General features: G+C 34.2%; 1 protein-coding gene across 4 annotated transcripts in view; it reads right to left on the bottom strand.

Annotated features, from left to right (window-relative positions):
- Window positions 1-816: 816 nt before the first annotated feature.
- The window catches only part of Sesn (Sestrin), a 95942-nt gene continuing 71610 nt past the window's right edge, over window positions 817-25148 (bottom strand). For 2 of the 4 annotated variants that reach the window (XM_035878384.2, XM_085659062.1), the window contains exons 7-12: window positions 10721-10891; window positions 7870-8052; window positions 7463-7703; window positions 7103-7368; window positions 6192-6566; window positions 817-5943 (exon numbers count right to left, since the gene is read on the bottom strand). In XM_035878384.2, coding sequence (XP_035734277.1) covers window positions 5857-5943; window positions 6192-6566; window positions 7103-7368; window positions 7463-7703; window positions 7870-8052; window positions 10721-10891 — 1323 coding nt within the window. In that variant the 3' untranslated portion in view covers window positions 817-5856. Of the gene's footprint in view, window positions 5944-6191; window positions 6567-7102; window positions 7369-7462; window positions 7704-7869; window positions 8053-10720; window positions 10892-21090; window positions 22183-25148 lie in introns of those variants that run through there. The other 2 variants (XM_035878404.2, XM_035878394.2) reach the window with 2 other exon arrangements.

Raw genomic sequence — 25148 nt, forward strand, 5'->3', positions numbered from 1 at the left:
TGAAACGATACGAAAAATGAAACGAAACGAAACGAAACAAAGAGGAGAAAGAGAAAAAAAATAAACAAAATAAATAAAAATACAAGAAATGAAGAAGAAGAAAGAAGAAAAAAAGAAAATGAAAAAAAAGCGAACTATCGTAGATCGAGATCGAATAAAAGAAGAAGAAAAGGAAGAAGAAAGAAAAGAAAAAGGGAAAAGGGCGAAGGAAAGAATCGACACATTCGTTTTTCTCGAAAGATACTCTCGATCCTTTCAATCCCCGATATATCTATCGCCCGTCGAAAAATGGTTAAAAACGAAAGATAATCAATCGTATATAAAATATAAAAGATTATTTTAAGCGAAAGTGAACGCGACAGTTACGGTAAATAAAAAACGATTCGAGCGGGAGCGATCGTGTCCGAAGATTCTAATATAATATAACCGACTTATAAATCTTAGAAGGGTCTAGTCAAATCACTTGAATTATCACACGATCATACTCGACACGGTGGCATGTACAATATTCGCAATATGCAAATTCTTTTTCCGACTCGCGGAGGCGGCATTCTCGAGAGTAAGCTCTTTTATAAAAGATCGATAATCCAACATTCGAGCGATGATCGAAGCAATGATCCGAACGACGGATCTTCTCCTTTTGCATTCGCTTTTAAAATCGAATCTCTCGTCATTTCGTCTCTCGAGATTCGTTGCGTTTTGCCATTAAAATGGTAACGTAAAAAAAGAAGCGAAATGAGCGTCTATCGATGCGATATCGAACACATCGACGAAGCTTTCTTCGTTGATCTTTTCAATCTAAGAATAGACCGCCTCCCCTCCTCTTACTCTTTCTCTCATTTATTCATTCACTCTCTCTCTCTCTCTCTCACTCTCTCTCTTTCTGTTTTTCTTTCCCTCCTCTCGCTTCTGCCTCTAAAAAACGACGGATTTGTATTTCTCGTCTTCTTCGCGAGTCTTACACATATATACTCATATATATATATATATATATATATATATATATATATATATATATATATATATATACACACATACACATATATACATACATACATATATGTATATACACGCGCACACACACACACATACATACATACTCATATTCATAACTTTTAAATATTTTACTTTTCTTTTTCCGCTTTTATCATTCACATTTTCCTTTCTATCTCTCTCTTTCTCTCTCACTCGCGCGAGCGCGCGCGCGCTCTTTTATCATTTTTCTTATCTTTCTTTAAATCTTTCACTCTCATGCACACGCACACGCATACCGTTTCCCCATGAGATCAATTCACACGAGGCGAACATTTTTCGTTCGCATTCTCGTATCCCTACGAGTTTTTGTCTCTAAGCGAAATAATAATTTTCATTCACTCTAACGAAAACTCCGAAACGATACGAAAAGTCTTCTACCCATTGCTCGTCGATCGCTTTTCTCTTTCGGACTATGAAAACAATCGTATTTCGGTACAATTACAAATAATAATAATTTGAGAATGTCGATGTTTGATCTATGAAAAAGAAAAAGAAACCGAGAAATCAAATTAAAGAGATGTCGAAGAAGTGATAGAAACGGAAAAAGAACAAAAAAAAAGGAAGAAGAAGAAGAAGAAAACAGAAATGAAATAGAAAGTAAGAAGAGAGAGGAAAAAGTTTGTGTAAAGATTATTTAAAAAACGAGGGAAACGTATTTAAAATCGCTTAAGAAAGACAAGGGTCACGTCGTTGGATCGATTAATTGATTAATCGCTTTGAACAATCACGAGCCTCTACGTTTGTCACAAATATTATATCGACGATTACAATTGAAAATGTTAATAAATATTAATGGCATTCAGTCGATTCAATAAAAAAAATTTGATTATCACAAAAATATACGAAAATCTCGAAATGAAAATTCTTTTTCTTTTATCAATCATTTTTTTCTCTCTTCCTATCTTACTTTCTTTCTTTCTATTTATCGAGCATTGTCTTCAAATCGACTTCTCTTGATAAAGAGAAGAAAAAAAGAAAAAAGGAAAAAGAAAAGAAAAGTAACATACTAACGGACAATAAGAGGAAGAAAAAGAAATTTTCAATGTTAACGTGAAAGACTAGACGACTCGAACGCAAAAGTAATAATTATAAAATGAAAATACTGGCGTACGTCGATCGACGATCGCCTCAATCTTTCGAGATCTAATTCTGAATCGCGAAAGATTACTCGATATACATACATACATACATACATACATACATACATACATACATACATACATACATATATATATATATATGTATATGTATATATATCGAGTCGCTTATCACGGTTATACTAAAGTAAAATCAACTCAAAGGAGGTCTTTGGAAATGATAAAATCGAGGAGGCAAGTTATTTAAGATATTACATAGATATATGTGCGTATTTACGTTGAAACGACGAGTATAGTTAAAAAAAAAAAAAAAAGAAAAAAAAAGAAAGAAAGAAAAAGAGAAAAAAGAAAGAATGAAAGAAAAAGAATCAAACGCGTTTATAGATATATTATTCACGAATTTTCAACTGCGTATATAAATAATTCTGAAATAAAATGTAATTTCGATGCGACGAGATATCGGATTCGTCTTTATACATTACGAATAATTACGAAGAATTGTGAAAGTAATCGATAAATTTGGAAAAAAAAATTATATAGTAATTTATGGATTCGTCGTTTCGACGCAAAGACAAAAAAGAGTGTTCGTTCGATTTGGGTACGTGCCGAGTGAGATATAAGCATGAAACGATTGTACCGTTGTTTTACGGCCATGCATTGGCGCCAAGACCGAGGAGCTCCACGATCGAGGAGTCGTTCTTTCGTAAACTCTCCAAGTGATATGTAGACGCCGTTTAAAGCGATTAAACGGTGTCAATGTTGGTCAAAAGCTTTCACCGTTCTTTCTCTTTTAGTTTCGCCTCGTTTCATCGATGTCAAGAAAAGAAAGCTGGATAACAGATTTTTTCAAAAAATCTATACCTCCCTCTCTCTCTCTTTCTCTTTCTCTCTCTCTTTCTCTCTCTCTCTCTCTCGCCCTCCCTTCCTCCCTCTTTCTTTTTGTTTCATTTACAAAGGATAATTTAAAAAATTTTCGAACGAAAATTTCTCTTTGCACTCGTACAAAAAATACTACTTAAAGCAATCGTTTAATCTTTTTAAGTCTTTCAAAATTTCTTAAACTTTCTTAATGATATTATAATATGAAAAAGTCTGCGATCCAGCGATCCACCGATCATCCTAGAAACCTTGAGTTGCTCCGAATCATTATACGAGAATCATGCTCTCGTGATTTAGAGCACGTACATACATTGTTATATAATAAAGAGACACCTCTAATTACAAACGCTACATAATCTTCAATATATTCCTCTCGCACGTATAATACGACAAATATCTCTTCTCTCACACATTCACGCATTCTCTCTCTTTCTCTCTCTCTCTCTCTCTTTCTCTCCCCGTCTCACTCTCTCTCTCTCTCTCTCTCTCTCTCTCTCTCTCTCTCTCTCTCTCTCTCTCTCTCTCATGCTCTTTCTTTCTTTTCTCCTCTTACGTCAAACGTAAATAACGAGCGTGCGTATATACGTCTATTCTCTTTGTGTTTGTTTGCTTGTGTTTGCTTGTCATGTTGTGTGTCCGCACTTTCGTGTAATGTATGCATATTTGTTCGTCATGCAAGGATAATAATAGTGTATTCATAAGTATGTATACATGTATGATGCGTGTATGATGCATGTATGTGAGTGTATGTATGCGCGTATGTATGCACGATATATACGCGTATGTATGCACGTATGTATGCACGTATGTATGCACGTATATATGCGCGTATGTATGCACGTATATATGCGTGTATGTATACGTTTATGTATGCATGTATGTATGCATATATGTATACGTGTGTGTATGTACGTATGTCGTGTATCTGTATATAATATTTATATGCCATCACAGAACGTATATTTCGCGTGTATAGTTTGTGCCACGTTTTATTCCTTAATCTTCGTGTATCATAAAACGACTTATGTGAATTTGATTTTTTTAAACAGCCTCTCCGTTCTCTCCTAACTTTCTTTTCTTCTGTTTTATATACTACTTCCTCCTTTCTTTCCTCTTCTCTCTCTTTTTCTCTCTCCTCTCTCTCTCACTTTCTCTCTCTCTCTCTCTCTCTCTCTTTCTCTCGTTCTCTTTCTCTCTCTCTCTCTCTCTCTCTCTCTCTCTCTCTCTCTTTCTCTCTTTCTCTCTCTCTCTCTCTTTCTCTCTCTCTCTCTCTCTTTCGTTCTCTTTCTCTCTCTCACTTTCTCTGTTTCTCTCTTTTTTCTCCTAGCGAAAATTACATTTGCCGTTGCGAGAAATTACATCTGCCGATTTCGAGATGTTATAAATTTCAGCACGTTCACTTCTCCATCAACGACGCGAACAAATCATTAAAATATTACAGATACTTCCCACTTTACGAATTACCAACTATGCACAAATTTTTTCTTTTTTCTGTTTTTTCTTTTTTTTTTTTTTTTTTTTTTTTTTAATTTTTTGTTTATCTTTTTTCCTTCTTCTTTTTTTCCTTTAAATGATATATAATACTTTTAAAAAAAGGTATACTACACTTAAAATTATTAAGATTTCCAATGGGAAATATTAATTGTCAGGAACAAAAGACATATATTTATTACATTGCCGTCTACGGAAAATGTTAGTTCTCACTTTAAAAGAAAGAGATCAGAACGAATAAATTCGTAAAAGACGGGAATTACCTGTATCAACGCTACCGATCGCTTAAAGGCATGAAATTCGTTGATAAGCGCGCATATAATTCGATGCCTTATTATGTATTGATATTCCCAAAAAGATCGGTGGTCTTTCATTTTAATTCCAATTTCAGGCCCCCTTCGCACCCTTCTCTTTTTCTATCTCTTTATGTTTTCTTGCTATTATAACATATATCGTACATTTGAAAAATATAGAAAATTTTATGATATCGAAGAAGTTTTTTTTCCGCCAAGAGATAATAATAAAGAAGCACACCTTTTCAATATTAATTTCTTTCGCTGCATCCTTACAAATTTTATATTCCGATGGATTAGCGAAAGAAAGAAAAGAAAAGAAAAGAAAAGAAAAGAAAAGAAAAGAAGAAGAAAAATACAGCCGAACGTATATGGCTGCCACACATCAAAATAAAAAAAAAAAAATAAAAAAAAGAAAAAAAAAAATACGCGAGTCTTTCTATCTGTAAAACAATTGATGATATATCATCTCTTCTTCTTGTAATCTTTCCATTGCTCTCAGAGCTTTCATTCTTACAATAATTTCGATTTTCGATTCCAGCGACGAAGAATTTTATCGAGGATCTTTTCGAACGATCTGTTCTCCATTTTTTTTCGAGGCGTTTGCTTTGTCTTTTCCTCAATCATCAACGCAAGCTCAAGCTAACGATTAACTGATAAACTCTTGGAAAAGCGAAAGATCCAAGAAAAACGCGTATAATTTCTTCAATGTTGTATCTACATATTACTCTTTCTCTGATGTCCTGTAATATGCGTTTCCGTGTGTTGTGACTTGGATGTTTGACGCGTTTTTCATTTTTCATGCGCAAATCACGTGTACCGGTGTCACGTTTGCTCATATCCTTTCTCTACCGTGTACAAAAGCCTCGCTAAATAAACATCACACGACTCGAAACGTAAAAAATAATAATTTAACAAACAAACAAAAAATTAAAAAAAAAAAAAAAAGAAAAAAAAAGAGAATTACAAAAATCAGAATAAGAAAGATTCTAATAGACGAGCCGATTGACCAGGACAGATCCAACCACCAAGCGAACGATGGGACCCGATTTGGTCTTCATTTAGGTCATATATCTCATCACAGCACGTAAAGCATACAATAATTCTGCCTGCATGCGTGCTTCCAATATCATCAAGTTCACGTGCACCTGAAGACAAAACAAAACAAAACATTAATAATATATGTATTATAATTAAAATTTACCTATAGTAATTTATTTGTCAAAGGAAAGAAAAAAAAAGCAAACAAGAAAAACTATGTTCCCACGTAATAGGTAAAAATTTCTAGATAATCTTCTTTTTTTCATAAGTGTCCTTTTTATTTCTTTATTTTTTTTTCTTTGTTATTTTTTTTTTGTTCCTTTTTGTTTTTTTTTCTCTTTTATTTTAAACTTACCTTTTCACTATGCTTGAACTCCCTCATGACACGATCATAATCCTTCTTAGTAACGCGTTCCGGATAACAGACAGCGCTCTTGATAAAGGTCTTAAGACTTCGTTCGAGGAGTTGATTAACCTCATTGTAATCGTAGTCATCGTGTCTTATTCCGAACATACATTGGATGTAGTTCCATATTGCTCGTCTAAAACGAGATGTGTCGACCTTACTATGCGTACCCATAGTGTAATACGTCAGATTGTAAGTCGTCTTGAACTTGTCGTCTAGGAAATTGCCCACATCGTTGTAAAGTCGATTCACCAACGAGTAACCGTGGTCATCCCAGGAATAGTCTTGTACGCGGAAGGTCGGTATGTCGTTCAGTTGACCTCGCTAAAAATAGAAGAGAAAAGCTTTAAAGGATAGCCAAGATTTGTATACTCTATCTTATTATTGACTATGATCGGATCCGTTGAAAATAGAATAGACGAGATAATTCTTCTTCTTCTTCTTCTTCTTCTTCTTTTTTGCCCCCATTTATTATTTTTTTTTTTTTTAAGAGCAAAGAACCAACAACGAGAAGGAGCCATTTTATTGACTCATCTTCCTCTTTCTTTTCATCCCCGGGAAAATTAAACGATACGTGAACGTTATCGTCCTTTAAATATTCATCATTGCGCAAGCAAAAAGAACACGATTAAACCACCAAGAGAGATTTATGTATTCATAGTTAACAACCTTGGAATATTCTTTACTTTCTTTCTTTCTTTTTTTTTTGTTTTTTTTTGTTTTTTTTTTTTCTTTTTTTTAACATTCGATAGTTAAATAACTCGATAACGAAATTTGATGGAGCGTGACATGAATGTACGATAGAATCGATAAAAAGTTATGACACGTTATATAATTGTTGTATAAACGTGATAATATACCTTAGCAAAATCTTGATATATGAAGGTAGGATCGTCGATGAAGAGGCCGATGTCGGAATCAAGAATGCTGCTACTCCTTTGAGGTGCAGCTGCCAATTCGGCTGATTGCGTTTCGACCGTTTCAAATCTTTTCGATAATTCTTCTTGCGTTATTTGATAAGACTCGGATTTTTCGGAAAGCCGTTTCATTCGTTCCATTAAAGTTTCCACGCCGACCTCTTGTTCACCAACTATGCTAGGCGACGATGGCGGCGACGGTACGTTTTCTATAACAAAATATATGAAAAATTTTATAATCTCTCGAGTTAAATCTTGAAGAAAATAAAAAAAAAAAAAAAAACGATGTCCAAATTAACGTACCAGTCTTGCCGTCGCCATTGGGTATTTCCTTGGGATTACTAGAAAGTTTTTCTTTGGCAGGTGGCACTTTATTGCTATTGTCTTGTATATTTTCCTTGTAATGATGGCCGGTTACGTTGTCCAATTCTTCGTTGATTCCACATGAGAAAACAAACGATGACAACGAATGAAAATGGGCCAAAAGGACTATCGCATGGACGACTTCGGCCAAGGACCAATTGTCCGCGCCTTTGGTCAGTTTCTAAAAAAATCAGATATAAAGGAATGTTATAAGAAATCAAATATATAAAAATATTAATGAAAAAAAAATAAAAAAGAAAATATATATATACATATATAAACGTTAAACTTTATCAATATTTAACGAAGTAATTATAAAGTACTTTCGAAAATGATATAACATTTACCTCTATGTGCGTTTTATTTAGAAGCCACGGCCTGTGAGCTAAGATTTTATTGATCTCATAGAGATCTTGAAGCTTCCGTGGGATCGATCTCAAACCTTGAAGCCACAAGGGGTCACCACCCTGAAGAAGAAACTCTCCCTTCTGCAGGTTTATCAGATAGCTGCACTGGTGCCTACCCGCGGCCTAAAATTACATGGCAACGTTAAATGTCTCTATTGAGTCAGGCATAATATAGTAGTGATATCGTTGGCACGTTGAAAGAAAAAAAAACAAAAAAAAAAAAAAAGAAAAAAAGGGAAAAAAAAGAAAGAAAATAATACACATATAGAAAAAATAATAGTAGTGAGATAGAGAAGGAGGAGAAATCAGGGGTGCAAAAGGCGAAGGTGATACGAGCAACGTCAATGATACGTGCAAACAAGACACGTGTTTATGAGAACTCAACGGATCAATCGACTCTAGAAACACGATAAGCGATAAGAGATGACAGTAGCTATATATACATTTATATTTATATGCACATATATGTGTGTGTGTGTTGCTTGCAAATATATCTACAAATACATCAGCGATATAAAGATATAGATGTATATATATATACAGTCACTTATAGAAATAGTTTGACACTCTTTAGAATTGATTAACTTTTTCACGATTTGAGTAGATATAGAGAGATTATCGTGTTACATGAAGTACATCTCCAAGTAAAAAAGAAAAAAAATTTGTTTATATTGTAACAATGATAATAAGATAAGTATTATTTTTTTTCTTTTTGTTTTTAAAAGATAAAAGTTTTACGATATAATAGCGATTTTATAGATCTTTAAATAAATATAATTCGTCGTAATAAGATCGGCCAATTTTTATGATATTTATACAGTACACTAGTTTCTTTATATCTCTTCAAAGATTTAAAGAACACTGGGCCTAATCCGATAATATTCGATATCACAAAGCGTCTGAATATTTCCATGACTCATCTCGTAAATTGTAACCTCGCACATAGCGTCGCATAGACTGCTAAAGTAATAAAAATAATTTGATATCGAGAAATATCGATAATATTAATTTCGTGTCATTATCGGTGAATACGTGCAACAGTAATGACAATAGGGGTCAGTATGTCAAATTGTTTTCGAAAAGAAAAAAAAAATATTTCGATATGATGCTTGATAGAATTAAAATACAAGATAATTTTTCGAAAAAAAAAACAATAATTAATTCAGATTACATATAAATACACACACACACACACACACATATATATATATATATATATATATATATATGAATACATTATAATTATTATGGTATATATATAGGTATGTGTGTGTGGGTGTACGTATAAATTTATATACATATAGATATATATAAAAACTTTTCCGTCAACAAGAGAAAAGTTCCTTTAAACGATAAACTCGTTAGAAAGGCAATGAAGAGACAAAAATTCGATAACTTTTATCCGCAAAAGTTAGCGAACCTCACGCTTCAACGATCAAAATGCAGGCAATTGAGCGATGTATTTTCTCAACGAAGCGTGCATCGAAGATCTTAATATGAAAACGAAAGAGATAGAAAGAAACAACGATTGCCGAAGTGAGATAGAACCACGGAATCGAATGTTTACCGGCGAGCAAGGTGTTTTTCAGATATCTTATCGCTTATCGTCTCTTTCCGTCTACTTCCCCTTTACCCCTTCTTCCTTCTACGAGATAAAGTGTTTTTCAGTCGATCATTCTAATCTATTTTCATGCCCATTTATTTTCTACTTTCCTTTTCTCTCTTTTTCTTCATTCATCATCGTCAATAAATTAATTTCGATCGAATCTCGATATTACACGTGTATTCGAATTCGTTACCAGTATGTATGTTTTAAATAGTGATGTTAATTCATTCATTTGAACGTGTAATCGGATGAATTAAAACGATTTCATTCGATTCGTATCGTTTCGTTATAAAGAAAAGAGTAAAGTACAATGTCTATGTGCCAAAGCAATGAACTTCGCGACAAGAGACAACGGTAGAGGACTAAAATTATGCTTTTATCGTTATCTTGAAGAACGGAAACTCCATCGTCATTTAGTACGTAAGTAATCTAACTTTAACGTAAATTTGATGAAAACTAAAAGGGACAAAGGGATTTAATTTCGATCGAACGTATTTATTTCAAGAAAGATGTCCATTAAATGCTCATCTAAAAGCTTTTACTTTCGTTTTCAGATCGTTCTTCGTTTCTCTTTTCTCATTTCTCGTTACTTTTATTAATCGCTAAAAGTAGGCCTCCTATTGGCGAAGAAAATATAGATTATTTTTTACCCTAACAAATCGTTCGAACCTAATCTTTACGACGCGAAGAACAGCACATATTATGAAACTACCGTTGCATTTACTCGGATTTCTTGATAACCTTTGACAAAGACGAGACTGATAATAGCTCATCTAGCAAGTATTATATCAACGGAATTTAAAAGGAAAAAAAAAATTAATACAAAAATAAAAAAAGAGACACCACACGAATTCTCGTATTAATTGGTTCGAGTAAACAATTTTTTGGGCAAGAAAATCCTCCGAGAGTTATCACTGAAATATTTCTCAATTTGCTAAAAAGATGAAATGACCCCCCCTTTCGAAGAAATAAAAAAGGAAAAAACTGCTCAATTACGTAAGTATTTTGTTCGTTATCTTTGTCGTATCAACGTTAAGGCGTATTTCCTTCGTCGATCACACACGCCTGCTTACGATTCACGTTGATACGAAATGATTGAAATAAGAAAACAGCAATAACAATAATAATAATAATAAAAATAAAAGAAAAAAAAACGAAAATGAAATGAAAGAATTATTTACTCACCATAATGGCTATGAGATGTCTGTAATCGTAAGGAAGCGGTCCATCACCCCTAAGGATGAAATTTTGAGTTCGAAGGAAGTGGTCTAAATACAAGGGATGCGATGACATTACCCTGGAGACATGGTCCAATCTGTTGTTCTGAAGGAAAGCATCCATCAACAATATGCGTGTCTGTGGACGAAAAGAAAAGAAAAATAAACGTATAGTTCTATGAAATAATTGATTAATACAAAATTTAAAAAAAAGCCGAAAATATCGGAAATCTAACGGATAGAAATCTCAAGTAAACGTTCGATGACTTAACGGTAAATACTTGTTTTTGATATCGTTGAAAATATTAATTAGTTCTCGCGTGGTAGACCGCTCGGTTTTGATAGCCAGATATAACTCGAACATTTCGATTTATCGAAAAAAACTTGTTATCGTCGATTCGATGGGAGATCAATCAATCGAAAAGCACTCGAGATGACTATTAAAAGTAGACGAAACCACTTTTCGTTTGCTTTGTTGTACAAAAAAAAAAGGAAGAAAAAAAAGAACCGGAAAGAACAAAAAAAAAAAGGAGCCGGAAAATAAATGCAGTATACTGAGAGACGCGTTTTTTTTGGGATGATGATGAATTGCATCATCCTCTTGTTTTGTTCGTTTCGCTCGACGAAAACGACGGAAGGAGGTTTCCGGGTCAATTCTCTCTCTTTCACTCTCTTTATTTCTCTTTCTTTTTCTCTCGTAATCGGTTGTTTGTCTTGCGTCATCTGCCAAACGAACGGGCGAAATTTTTACGTAGTTAAAAAAATTTTTTTATTGTCGATATGACGCCTAAAAAAAAATTATAAAAACTAATATCGCGCACGTTGATAATATAGAAAAAAAAACTTTTATTTTGCTTTTATCGTAATATTTATAAATAAGTCACGGATCGGAGTGTGTAGACGAGTAATACATTGTCAACGATCACGTGCCGTTCATTCAAACAATTACATATTCGTGGGGTTCCTTTAGATCGGCGCAGTTAATTGTTCAATTAGTTTAACTGGCCATTTAGAGATATTATCAAAGATAATCTAAGAGAGAATGAGAAATCGTACGGATAGTTTAACGTGGCCGTGACCGACACGAGTATGACCTTGTAACAGGTTGCCAACCCTGCATCGTCTCGCACGTGGAATCGAACGCAAAAGGCACTTCTCGTTGCTTGGCGCCAACTTTCTCCGGCCACGACGAAACAACACAACGAATCCGAGTTGTGACGCAAACCGGTAGGTTAAACGAGAGAGCGTTGGCGATCGAACCATTTATCTTGATCTAACGAAAGAATAATCATCTAAATATCGACCTATAAAAATATTTTACCTGTTCTTTTTTTCTTTTTTTTTTTTTTTCAAATCTTAAACAGCGAACAAATATAAAATATAAATTTAAGAATGTTAGGAAGGGAAAAGAAAATGAAAAAAAAGAACTGGAACGATGAATGAACGACAGGGAAAGCGAAAGAGAACTATTCTCCGTAAGTCGATCGATTGTGAAGAAGAAAAGAAAAGTAAAAGAGAGAGAGAAAGAGAGAGGAACTCGATCAGCTGGCACGGATTTGACTGCGAAGACAGGTGTTACTGAATTAACTCTTGGAGGCGACTTGGCTGCATCTTCGGAAAAGCTCGCCAGCAAAGTACCGTCCTTCCGAGAAGCGTCTTTCCTTTGGCAACATCTCTTGGCACGAAGCCCGCGCGTGTGGCACATTACTTTTTCTCTCTCCCTTATACGTTTCGCACGCACTCGCGTACTTTCCGACGCACGCGTTTCTCCTACCACTATCACCATCACCTCCTCCTTCTCCTCTACCTCTATCTCCACCTCCACCAAAACTCGTCCAAAACTACCGTACAAGAATAACTTTCGAGCGGGAGTCGTAACTTCGGGAACGATCACTCAACAAGCTTCTCCTTTCTTTTCGAAATCCTAACCATCCTAACGATAAGAGATCTTCGGGGAAAAGGACCACCCCAATGTGTTTCGCTTTTTTTTTCTTTTTTCGTTTTTTTTTTCCTTTTCTTTTCTCTTTTTTGTTTTTTTGTTTTTTTGTTTTTTTGTTTTTTTGTTTTTTTGTTTTTTTGTTTTTTTGTTTTTTTATTTTTTTTTTTATTTATTTTTTTTTTTTTTTTTTTTTTTTTTTTTTGGGTTCCATTTGACTTCATCGATAATTCTGATAAAGATATAGAGATTTAAAGGAAGAGTTTTAAGTGAGTTACATTTAAAGACCTAACATATCCTCGAAGATATATCCTAAAAAGCTTTTTAGGTATCAATCCATTTACCAAAGATCCGATCTTAAAGGATCATTTCTCTCTTTTGAGTTTTCCATCTTCTTCAAGAAAATTAACGACCTTCTTTCTTCTTTTTTTTTTTCCTTTTTCTTTTTCTTTCGTAATCGAAAAACTCTTGTTTGTCGCATACCATACGCATACAAATACATTGACCTCGGAACATACGATTATCTCTTGTCGTTTCGTTCGATAAATATTATCGATCTCTCTCGTCGAAAATTTCTTTTGAGGTATTTACGAAATCGCGTATGCTTATGGAATCGTATGGAAGATCTTTATCCGTATTAACAGGATAAAACGAACCAAAATTCATTCTTTCGTAACGAATCCCAAATCGAAATTAATTTTATTCATAAATAAGATTATCGTCTTTGTTTCAATTCGGATTATATAAATTGACGTTTTAATCCGATCGATTTTTTCTTTTTTCTTTTTTTTTCGATTTATTCGACTTTGAATATGATACAAATAGAATCGATATCTATCATACATATTTGTTTAGATCGAAAGAAATCGATTCGAACGTTAATCTATACAAGTACAATAATAATCAAGTGCTGATAAAAATCTTATCGATCAACGTCCTTAGATTTCTATTAAAGATGGTAGAATGTCTCGTGGAATGGAAAGAAACTCATTCCATTAGAATGAATTAATTCATTTAATTGATTTCAAATAAATAATGTTATAAACACGTATGTCTATTGTACATAAATAAATACATTATCAACATCTTCCACAAAAATTAGAATTAAATTTGCATAAAATAAAAATACGAATATCTTCTCTCGATATCGTAAATGTAGAAAAAATAAAGAAAAAGAAAAAAAAAAGAGAGAAAAAAGAGAAAAAAAAGAGAGAAAAAAAAGAAAGAAAAAAAAGGTATCCATTATAAAGATCCGATTCAAACGGGAATCTAATCGAGAACTTGATTTAAAAATACTGATAAACCGTAAATCGGTTCTTTCTAACGTATGCGTGTCGTGCATTTTCGATCCATAGGAGTCGTTGCGTTGGCCGACCTAAATGTGGATCTTCCTCGAGGCAACGATATTTAAGGGTCGTTCCAAAGAATCATAGTTGTTACGAAGAAAACCATTAGTGAAGGAAAAAAGAAAAAAAAAAAGAGAAAAAGAATTTTAGAACTTCTACAACGTACCTCGAGTAATATAAAAATGTAACAAATGAAAATTAAAATATAACAATCTTGTTAATTCAACGAGAAACGCCTAAACATATTATCACGACAGTAAAAAAAGGCCTATTATAATCTTTTTGGCTTATCCTATCGACGACTAATTATCAAAGAACTTGGTTCGTTAGATAACCATATTTACTCCGTCAAAATATATCGATCTTTATGGGCTTTAACGAAGAAGACAAATCCATTGATTCTTTTTTCTTTTTTCTTTTTCTTTTCTTTCTCTCTCTTTTTTTTTTTTTTTTTTTTTTTTTTTTTTAAAAAAAGATCGGAGTAGAAGAATACGATAGCTAACTGATTAGCATTAGCTGTAGAGAACATCTTGCTTTAACAGTACATAAGAATATCGTTATAATAAGGACTTATGATGATTCTACCAAGTCGTTATTACGGACAGCTGGGTGTGCCCGCATATGTCTTAGGAAGAGAAACGCCGAGAGGAACGGAGGATATCGAAATGTCAAACGCAACAACGTTTGCTGTGTCTTCTGTTACTAGCTAGAGGGAACGACGATGACAACGTCGATGACAACGTCGACGACGACGACGACGACGACGATGAACATCGAAGTAACGTTTACTTCGAAGACCCAGACGACGTATTGCATAATGTTTCATATTACGCCAATAAGAAAGTTTTGTTGAATATACGAAAGTGTTATTTATGTATATATACACACACATATAAGTACTTACATATGCGTAAAAGTAAATATATTCACTCAAGGAAAAGTAATAAAAATGAATGAATATTAATATATATATATATATATACACATATAAATATATGAAAGAAAAATAAAATTGAAAATAAGAAACTAGTGAACTTAGAACATCACAATAACAATATTAACATCAGAACATCAACAACAACAATAGTAACCGTGTTTTATATAAAACGTGAAAGGTGAGAGGAAAAGAAATAGAAGAGAGAAGGATAAAAGCTAAAGCATTGAGAACAAAGAAAACTCGTGAGTTCGATGCTCCCTTTCTTATCAGTGGATGATGGCACTGTTAGAGCCAGGCCAAGCGAGACTACCGACATCGGATTGGTCCGTTCGACGTCGTTGTCAGCATATCGATTGGCTGTACGCCACGTGACAAAGAAAACCGTACCTATCCCCACTATCCAATCTTCCGTCTCTGATGCTTTCACGATTATCTCAACTTCTCTCTCTCTTTCTCTCTCATTTTTTCTCTACATTACTTTCTTCCTTCCACAGCTGAACATGTCCAAACGCGTTAGAACGAGTATCTACACGTTCACTAACAGTGCGTGTCTTTATGTTCTCTCTCATTCTCGTATTTTCTGTCCCAGTGACCAACTCCGAGAACAGATTCTACGCGCTTTGAATTTTCGATTTGCTGCAAATTCGAAGATCCCATCCAAAAAGAAACATAAAAAGAAACATGCAAAGGAAAAAAAAAAAAAAAAAAAAAAAAAAAGAAAGAAAATAAGGATGTGATTGATCGCATGCTATCTAAATTTGCATTATGTAACCATTACGAGGAATCAAATTAGTTTAGAAAAAGATTTAAAAGAGAAAAGGTATACATAAAAAAAAAAAAAAGAAGAAAAAAAAGAAGACGGAGAAACATTCTGACTTGCGTATTGTTCATTCAGAAGAGAATTTTATGTCGTTTTACCGGTGGCACACAAAAAAGGAAACTGGAGGGTGTCAAGCCAAGGAACCTGTAAAGATCAACTATATATATATATATATATATATATATATATATATATATATATATATATATATATATATATATATATATATGTATGTATGTATACGCGTACGTGCCTCGGCCATTCGAGGTCCTTCGAGAAGCGAAGGCGGCCTATGACCGCACGTAAACAACATTGGAAACCAGAACTCAGATCTTTAGAACCGGTTTTGCCTTGGAAAACAATTTTACGACCTACAGAGAGATCTCGACATAAAGAACAGAGAGAAAGAATAGAAAGAGAAAGAGAGAGAGAGAGAGAGAGAGAGAGAGAGAGAGAGAGAGAGAGAGAGAGAGAGAGAGAGAGAGAGAGAGGAAGAAAGAGGAAGAAAGAGAGAAAAAACAAGGGGAGGGAACTACCAGTGGGAGGGAATGAGGGACTCCAAAGTAACATATTCTTCGGTTGATAAATCTTTCGAAGATGCGTATATTCTCTTCTTTCTCTTCTCCTCTCACTCCTTCTTCACCTTCCCTTAACTCTCCCTCATCGGTCGTGTGAACGTATAAGAAAACGAAAAACCGACGTTTGAGGAAGAAACGAAAAAAAAAAGGAATAAGAAACTAAAAATGAAATAAAAAAGAGAGAGAAAGAGAAGCAAACTTTACTTTATTCGGTAATCTCGAGTAAAAAGGCTAAATGTCAAAGGTAAAGAATGAATTCCGGATTCATGAATGAGAGAATAAAAATATGTAAATCTGTTGAACCGTTGCAAGCGGAAATCAATTGAGTTCGAGAAAGAAAGTAACTCATTCTTCAAAATCTGATCAAAGAAAAATGATACAATGTTATTTCAATAAAACTCATATACATACATATTCATATAATAATACGAAATAAATGTTTAAGAGACTTAATTTTCACAAAAAGCAAAAAAAAAAAAAATAAGTTGAAGATTTTTAGATACTCGAGAGTTCGTCGTCGAAACATAAACTTAATAATAAACATCACGATATATAATAAAACGATGTTTATAGGGGATATAAAAATTCTTCGATATATTTATGATCAATATCGATTATACGATGGCTCTGATTTTACGAAATATTCACGTGTAGAAGCTAATAATAAAATCCTTTACGATGTTAAAACGATCTATGACCATTACTGGTTAACGATCTCGTGTGAAATGTAGATATTTGTGTATATATTAGCTTGGAATTTGACAAAAGTATATAGAAAGTGGGTCACAAGGAAAGCGCATCGAAGAGAAACGTGATGATTATTTTCGATAAGAAAAAAAAAAAAAAAAGGAAAAAGAAAAGAAAAAAGAAAAAAGAGAAGAAAAAAGAAAAAAGAGAAGAACTTTTCTCTTTTGAATTAATGACGCGGACGAGAAGATACTAACGTACACGAGCACATATATATATATATATATATATATATATATATATATATATATATATATATATATATGTACATATACTGCGTTATATATATATGTACACACACACACACACACAGACATATATATATATATATACATACATATATATCAGACTTTAATATATATACATATGCATATACATAGTGTATGTGTATGTAAGTAAAGAAAATAGATAACATTCGCGAGGTCAGAATGTTTTTACGATTACATGTGACGAAAGATCACTCGTTCTGTGTAAACGTAAACGATACATTTCCCCTTTCTCCGTCGAATGTTAGAAGCTAGAGAGAGAAAGAAAAAGAGAAAGAGAGAGAAAGAAAAAGAGAAAGAGAGTGACAGAAAGAGAAAGAGAGAGAGAGAGAGAGAGAAAGAAAGAGAGAGAGAGAGAGAGAGAGAGAGAAAGAAAGAGAGAGAGAGAGAGAGAGGAGATATAAAAGCGAGTGTCTCTCCCTCTCTTTTTCTCTCACTGTATCTCTCTTGTTCTTGACATAAGTTAACAAGTAAACACGAAGGATAACGATACAACAGTAGCATCTGTCGATTTCGAAGGCTGTACGTAAAAGTACTCGAAGAAAGAAGAGAGGGAAAAGGTGACGAATCTGACGTAACAACTCGGCTTCTTTCGACCCTTTTCAGTTTTTCTTTGTTCTCGCCCTAATACGACGTCCTCGTCGTCGTCATCGTTCTCCTCGTCGTCGTTTTCATGTCGTCATCATGTAGTTTAAGAGAGAGAGAAAAAGAGAGAGATAGAGAAAGAAGCTTCTTTCTCCTCTTTTCTCCCCTTCGCCACATCGCCAAAATAGATTTTTAAAAAAGAAGGAAACAGTAGAGCGTATTACGATTCGTTGATACTTATTTGAATTTTAAATAAAACAAACGAACAAAAAAAAAAGATAAATCCACAAAAATATTAGCATGTAAAAGTTTAAAATTCAACGTTACATTGTTAAAAATTCATGTGGGAATTGAATGATTCACGAGACGTTGCACAGTGCTAGACCAATGTCTAACGATGCAACATGTGTCGTGCATAAAATTGTTGGTCACGATCGTGACCAAACACGAATTGTCGCTTAACGTCCAATGGATTGATAAAGTCTCGATTTGATTATATATACAATGTATATATATATATATATATATATATACACACACACGCATGTAGGATATATACATATAAACACATACACGCAAATCTTATAAACGATAAACTGATGATGAAATTTAACAATCTAGTCGATATGAATATCCAACGGAAATTGGTTAAACCGGTATCGTCATTTGCGTTATATACGTAAAATTCACATTTAATGGATGACGCGTGTGTTTACATAGATATGAAACGAATAAAGAAGACGTAAGTAATGCGTTCAGTTTCATAATCTACTTCGATGCCATGTGTATATATATATATATATATATATATATATATATATGTATGTATATATATATATGTATGTATATATATATATATTGGTGACATATGTGTTTCCATGATCATTAACAAGTTTTAAAAATATACAAATTATTTAATAACCAAAAGATGAAAAAAAAAAACAGAGAAAAAAAAACATTTCATGTCGGATCGTCGCGATCACGAAGAATATCGATCGAAAACACACGTCCTTAGCCGAGATGCTACTAGAATTGCTAGCATTGTTGTTCTTAGCATCTTCTTGGCTTTAAAACACGATTGCATCATGAGTGACGTAAACAGCATCGACAATTTCTTGCGTGGCTATCGGCGCTTGAACTAGACGATATATTCTTTTAATTTTTGTTTGTTTTTTTTTTCTTCTAGCAGTAACAAAACTACTCTTCAAATATGATGCAACGTGATAACTTAAATTAAATCTATATGGACTTTGTTTTCAAACGTTCAGTTTCGTAAAGTTTCAATAAAAGTTCAAAACGATTTTGAAAGCTACAAACGAAAGTTGAAGTATGCAAACATGAATCACAATTATTATAATAAACAGTAGGTAACTATAAAACATTAGTTCGGTGACTATTAGTCATCAGAAATTTTTTTTATGAATTTTACTGATAATAGATATCAACTATGTAATCTACATATATGAGAAGAAAGAAAAAGAAAAAGAAAAAAGAAAAAAGGAAAGAAAGAAAGAAAGAAAAAAACAAAGTCGCAAATATAAATATTTCAAGTATATTATTTATTAGCTTGAATATATGCGAGTGTGTCAAAAGTGCCGCCGTACAATCTAGAGATATATAATTTTTGACAAGAAAATTAATAATATCCGCTTAAATATATCCGGGGAATGAGACAAGTTTTAGATTCGTTTTAAATACCGTCTAATATTCTATTAGACTGTCACAGTGTATTAAAGATATCTTGATTTTATGCTTAGTTATAAAAAGAAAAAAAAGAGATAAAAAAGAGAGAGAAAAAAAAATAAAAGATCCAAACAAACTAGCAAAGCATTTTCATTGGTAGATCGATTGAGACTCGTTATAATTTTCGCAACGGGTGGCTTCGAAGTACGGCTGAACTATTTAACTCGCTCATATCCGTTGCGATAACTCGCTTGAGAACCTATAGCGCGTCGAGATATTTTTATTTGAATGAAATTAATCACCGTGTGCCACATATTCAGTCGAGTGGAATTATCGTATCTGGGAAGTATTATATCTACTAAACACAACGAAAATTAAATATACGTGTGTATATGCACGTAGTCGAAGTGCTTATCGATATATTCGATCGAGCGAACAGGTGGAATGGTTCTTTCTTTCAGTGATCGGACAAATTTTTCGAAGCTTTCCTTTTTTTTTATCCACTATCCTTCTTCCTCACTTTTCGTTGTCTTAGGGAAAATGCAATTTGTTCGAACAATATTGATTCTTATTATTTCTTTCCTTCTCTCTCTCTCTCTCTCTCTCTCTCTCTCTCTCTGTTTAACTTTGATTCTCTGTTTCATGTAAAAAGCTATCTCTACAAATCTGTAGTTTTTTTCTCTCTCGTGGGGAGATATTACTTACTCTTATTTTTATCGATGATTCTGTAAAAATCACGTAACATTTATGAATTTCTAACTACACGATCGCACGTGAGTTACTTCTATGTGTCAAAAACAAAGAAAAGAAAAGAATAAAAACAAAAAGGGAAAGAAAAGAAGACATTCTTTGTGAACTCCGATCGAAAGAATTCAATCGTAGTACTACAACGAGGCACTACCAATCGAAGATCTCGTAAAACGTAAAACGCCGGAGTAAAATGTATTTTATCAAACTCGATGAACGCGTCAAGAATGCTCTCTTTCTCTCTCTCTTGGTGATTCGATTTTCTAAATTAACATAAAACCTATATATCGAGGCACTTTCGTTGGGGTAACAAAACGCGTGACATGCGTATACATATATACATAAAATATATATGTCATTCACGGCAAATCTTACGAGGGAGAACACAAAATCGTTTAAGAGATTTTAATCGTATATTTCTGAGAAGAAGAAGAAGAAGAAGAAGAAGAAGAAGAAGAAAGATGGATCTCGTAAGTATTCCTCGATAAATTTCCGTTTCAATTTTTAAATCGAATTTTGGTCTCGAAGGAAAAGAGAATATGGGGAAGAAAAGAGAGAGAGAGAAAGAGAGAGAGAAAAAAAAAGCACGGAGAAGAGAAAAAGGAGGAAAATGAGGAGGAGGAGGAAAGAGGGAGAAAAAAAGAGAGAGAAAAAAAAGAAAAGCGAAACACATAATGGATAAAAAAAACTTACATCATTTCCAATTTGTCCCATTCTGAAGGCACCACCAAGATAAGCGATAGTATCCGCTTCCTGGCAGTATTCGTTCTCGTGTGCGACAGGAATTTTGCTTCGATTTTAATAAATTACACTAGATATACACGAAAGACGATTGGGTTGTTTAAGAAAAAGTCGACTAGATGATGACGATGACGTTCGTATTTTTTTTCTTTCTTTTTGACTTTCTCTCTTTTTCTCTTTCTTTCGCACTCGTTCTTTATCTTCCTCGGATTATTATTACAAGAAAGTTTAAAGGCGAAATTAAAGAGATGACGGAGGGAAAAAAAAATAAAAATAAAAACAAACAAAAAGGCGAAGAGAGGCGAAGCTCGGATTGATCGATGCGTGTGTCCTTTCTCTTCTTAAACAGAAAAGATTTTTCTCTTCGTCGAGAGAAAATCACCGCAGAGTTTTCACGTTTGGCCTGCCTTTACCGTAACACGTCCTTAATTCGTCACTCTCGAGAAATATCGACGACGATAAGTAGTTACCAGTCATAATAATATCACAGACTGATTACTAACCGCGCGTTCCGTCTCGTTTTACAATATTCGTTTGCTCTTTCTATTTCATTTATTTCCAACGGGGACAGGATTTAGAGGGGAAAAAATATTTTGAAGAAGAAATATTAAAAGAGAAAAAAAAGGCAAACAAAAGAATATTTATCGAAACGAAGAAGAAGTAGAAAAGGAAAAAAACGATGATCGTCGTGTTTATATCGATTAATATCGATTGAGAAACTCTCGATTGAATTAGAACGAGAGATGAAAGAGAAGGAAAGAAAAGGAAAAAAGAAAAAAGGGGAAGAAGAAAAAGAGGAAAAAGTAAAACGTTAGGAATTATAGTGGAAGATGGAAATTAAAGTATAATAAAGTAATAAAATAATATGCAACAAATGGATTATAATAAGAAGAGACTTATAGGAACACGAGAATATAAAGAATCAAGTTACACTGAACATCACGAGTTAAGCGAAACTAACGATTGAAAATTCGTGTCATATTCCTATAAGAGCCGGTTGCTAACTGACGCCGGATGACGGCTCGATGCCGTGCGCTCGTGCCGAGCGATCATCTGGCCGGCTCATACAAGAGTGGGGGTAAGAAAAAGCTCACGGTGGTGGGAAAGAGCCGGCTTTTCGCTCTTGTCATTGGTCGACAGTGTCGTACACGCTCTTACGTTTCCAAAGCATCACACAAAGAAACCTTTCCTCTTCACTTTTATCTTTAAATGTTAAACTATTTAAAGGGCTACTTTTTTTTTCTTTTTTCTTCCTTATTATTGTTCTTTTGATTTTCTTTTTAATTCTTTCCTTTATTTTTTTTTCTTCTCTTTAATAAGAACGCATCCTCTACTTCCCTACACCCCTAACCTCATTTCATCCCACTCCAACTCGTCTTACCTCGTCTTATCTCATCTCACCTCATTACCAATCACGAAATATTACTTAAGATGAATATGATATGATTTTAAAAATCCGATTGATCGTTCGTAGTGAAACATAGAAATATACGTATTAGAAATATACGGCACTGAAAGTGTGCGAGCAGCCGGCTCGATCAGCTGATGCCTTAGCAACAGAGGTATTAACCGACCTAAAAATATCAACTCATTTTCTTAGGATGTAACAGAGCAATGGAGGTGGAACATTTATCGAGCATTTATTCGATGTCTCATTTCCTCATAATATACCCTATCGTGTCTTTTAGTATTCTCCAAGCTATCGTGTCGAATCCTAATCGTTTGAATATCATTAAAAACGACGAATGAGAGGATTGATAGCGCACCATCTTCGTAGGTAAGGAAGAATCGGATGACGCAACGATTGCCGTTGTTGACGATGTATCTATACAACGTTTACCAGCCATTGATCGATCACAGCTAACATGTCGTCTTCCTAATCTTCTTATCTCGTCCTTAGGAAATACTTCGTGAACGTAATAATGAAAATAAAATTTTATTATAAGTCAAAGAAATATAAAGAAGATAATAGGTGTTCTTTTTCCAAGGGAGGTGAAAGATGAGGGAGAAAAGAAAATAAAAGAAAGAAAGAAAGAAAGAAAGTAGAAAGAACAACGAAGAAAATTCTTTTCCTTTGTCTCTTTATTTTCGAATGAATATTTATATTAACGACATAAGAAAGTTAATTTCTCTCTAATTATTTCCCTATATTCCTTCTTATTAGATCTATAATACCGATGATAAATTCTTCGCGTCATAAATCTACACATGTAGAATATCGCAAAACGAGTATTAAGAGAGTTTATAATATCCTGACCTCGACAACAAGAGAGCTCTTCGACGATCGAACTTACAAATCACAATAGAGAGAAAAAGAGAGAGAGAGAGAGTGAGAGAGTGAGAGAGAGAGAGAGAGAGAGAGTGAGAGAGAGAGAGAGAGAGAGAGAGAGAGAGAGAGAGAGAGTCTCTAACGTTGAACGACATATTTAATTACGTTCGAAACAACAGCTGGCTCTAATTGCGAGAGTCTAGATTTCAGATTTTAAAGCCACCAAGGATAACAACTCCGATCGCGCGCGTTCGCCTGTATATTTGTAAAAGGAACGAAACGCGAGATGGAAGGACATGACATTTCTTGAATTTTTCTTTGATACTCTTTTTTCTTTTTTTTCCTTTTTCTTTTTTTATCTTTTTTATTGTCGACGAATAAAAGACCTTTTACGTAAGAGGGTTATTACGGAGATAGATCCAACAATGAGAATAGATCTTCTTGGTTAAAAAGACGAATAAAATGGTGGCAGAGAAAAAGAGGGAGAGTGAGAAAAAGGGGGTGGGAGAGGGGAGGGAGAGAATCCGATAATTTTTCCACGAAGATCGTGTAGTCGATCGTGTCGATCCTTCGAGTGCTACGACGAACAACCGTAAAGTTTCTGTTATTTTGTATTCTCGGGAGCGACTACTTGGGCGAGGTTAGTGTTGGAAGCGCGAAGGGGTCAACGCTCGGGAAAGCGCCTCTCGTTACAGCACTGCCATATGCTATTATAAGCTTCGTCGCTCGGAAATCACCTCTACCTCTACCACTTCCACCTTTTCCACCTCCTCCTCCTCCTTCTCTTTCTCTTTCTCCTTAAGTCCACGAATCACCGTTCTCCTCCTCCTCCTCCTCCTCTTCCTCTTTTTCCTCCTCTTCCTCCTCTTCCTCCTCCTTCACCTCCACCACTGCTTCTGCTTCTGCTTTTGCCTACTCCTCCATTTCCTCTACCATCCCCTTTCGTTAGAGATCATGGATCGCTCAATTCGTAATTAAAATAAATCCGTTTCCTTTATAAAAGAGCCGAATACGAAGTAAAGAATTACGAATAATTTTCCACTAGATCGAGACAAGATCGATACGATTACGTAAAAGTCAGCACGCGACTTATGTACATATTCTATACGAGAAAGGTAAAGAAGTTGCGCTCTCTTTCTCTCTCTCTCTCTCTCTCTCTCTCTCTCTCTCTCTCTTTCTCTCTCTCTCTCTCTTTCTCTCTCTGTTTAACTCTCTCACGCGCGATAGGGCGATCGGATCATCGTTAAAAATAATACACGTATCGTCGTACAACTCTACGTGTTCTTTTCATATTTTTCCCTCCTCTTTTGTGAAGGACAGAGGACAAATAACGAATGACACAAGAAAATAGAGATAGAGATAGAGAGAGAGAGAGAGAGAGAGAGAGAGAGAGAGAGAGAGAGAGAGAGAGAGAGATTTCATATATATTTTTAAAGTCTCAGTCTCATGAAAAAGAGATAAAATTACATGATAGTAGTAACAAGCAAAAAATATTATTAGCAATAACAACATAATAACGATAAAGAGAATGACAGAGATAGAGATAGAGATAGCGAAAGAGTGAGAAAGAGAGAATAACAGAGAGAGAGAGAGAGAGAGAGAGAGAGAGAGAGAGAGAGAGAGAGAGAGAGAGAGAGAGAGAGAGAAAGAGGGAGTAGAAAATCGAATTGGAAAAATGTTCAGATGTGTACAACAGCCGATGTCGACAAAGAAAAAGCGAGAACCTTGAGGAGGCCGGTTT

Source organism: Vespa mandarinia, chromosome 8 (assembly GCF_050613455.1).
Source record: "Vespa mandarinia isolate Hongniang chromosome 8, ASM5061345v1, whole genome shotgun sequence".
NCBI classification, from domain to species: domain Eukaryota; kingdom Metazoa; phylum Arthropoda; class Insecta; order Hymenoptera; family Vespidae; genus Vespa; species Vespa mandarinia.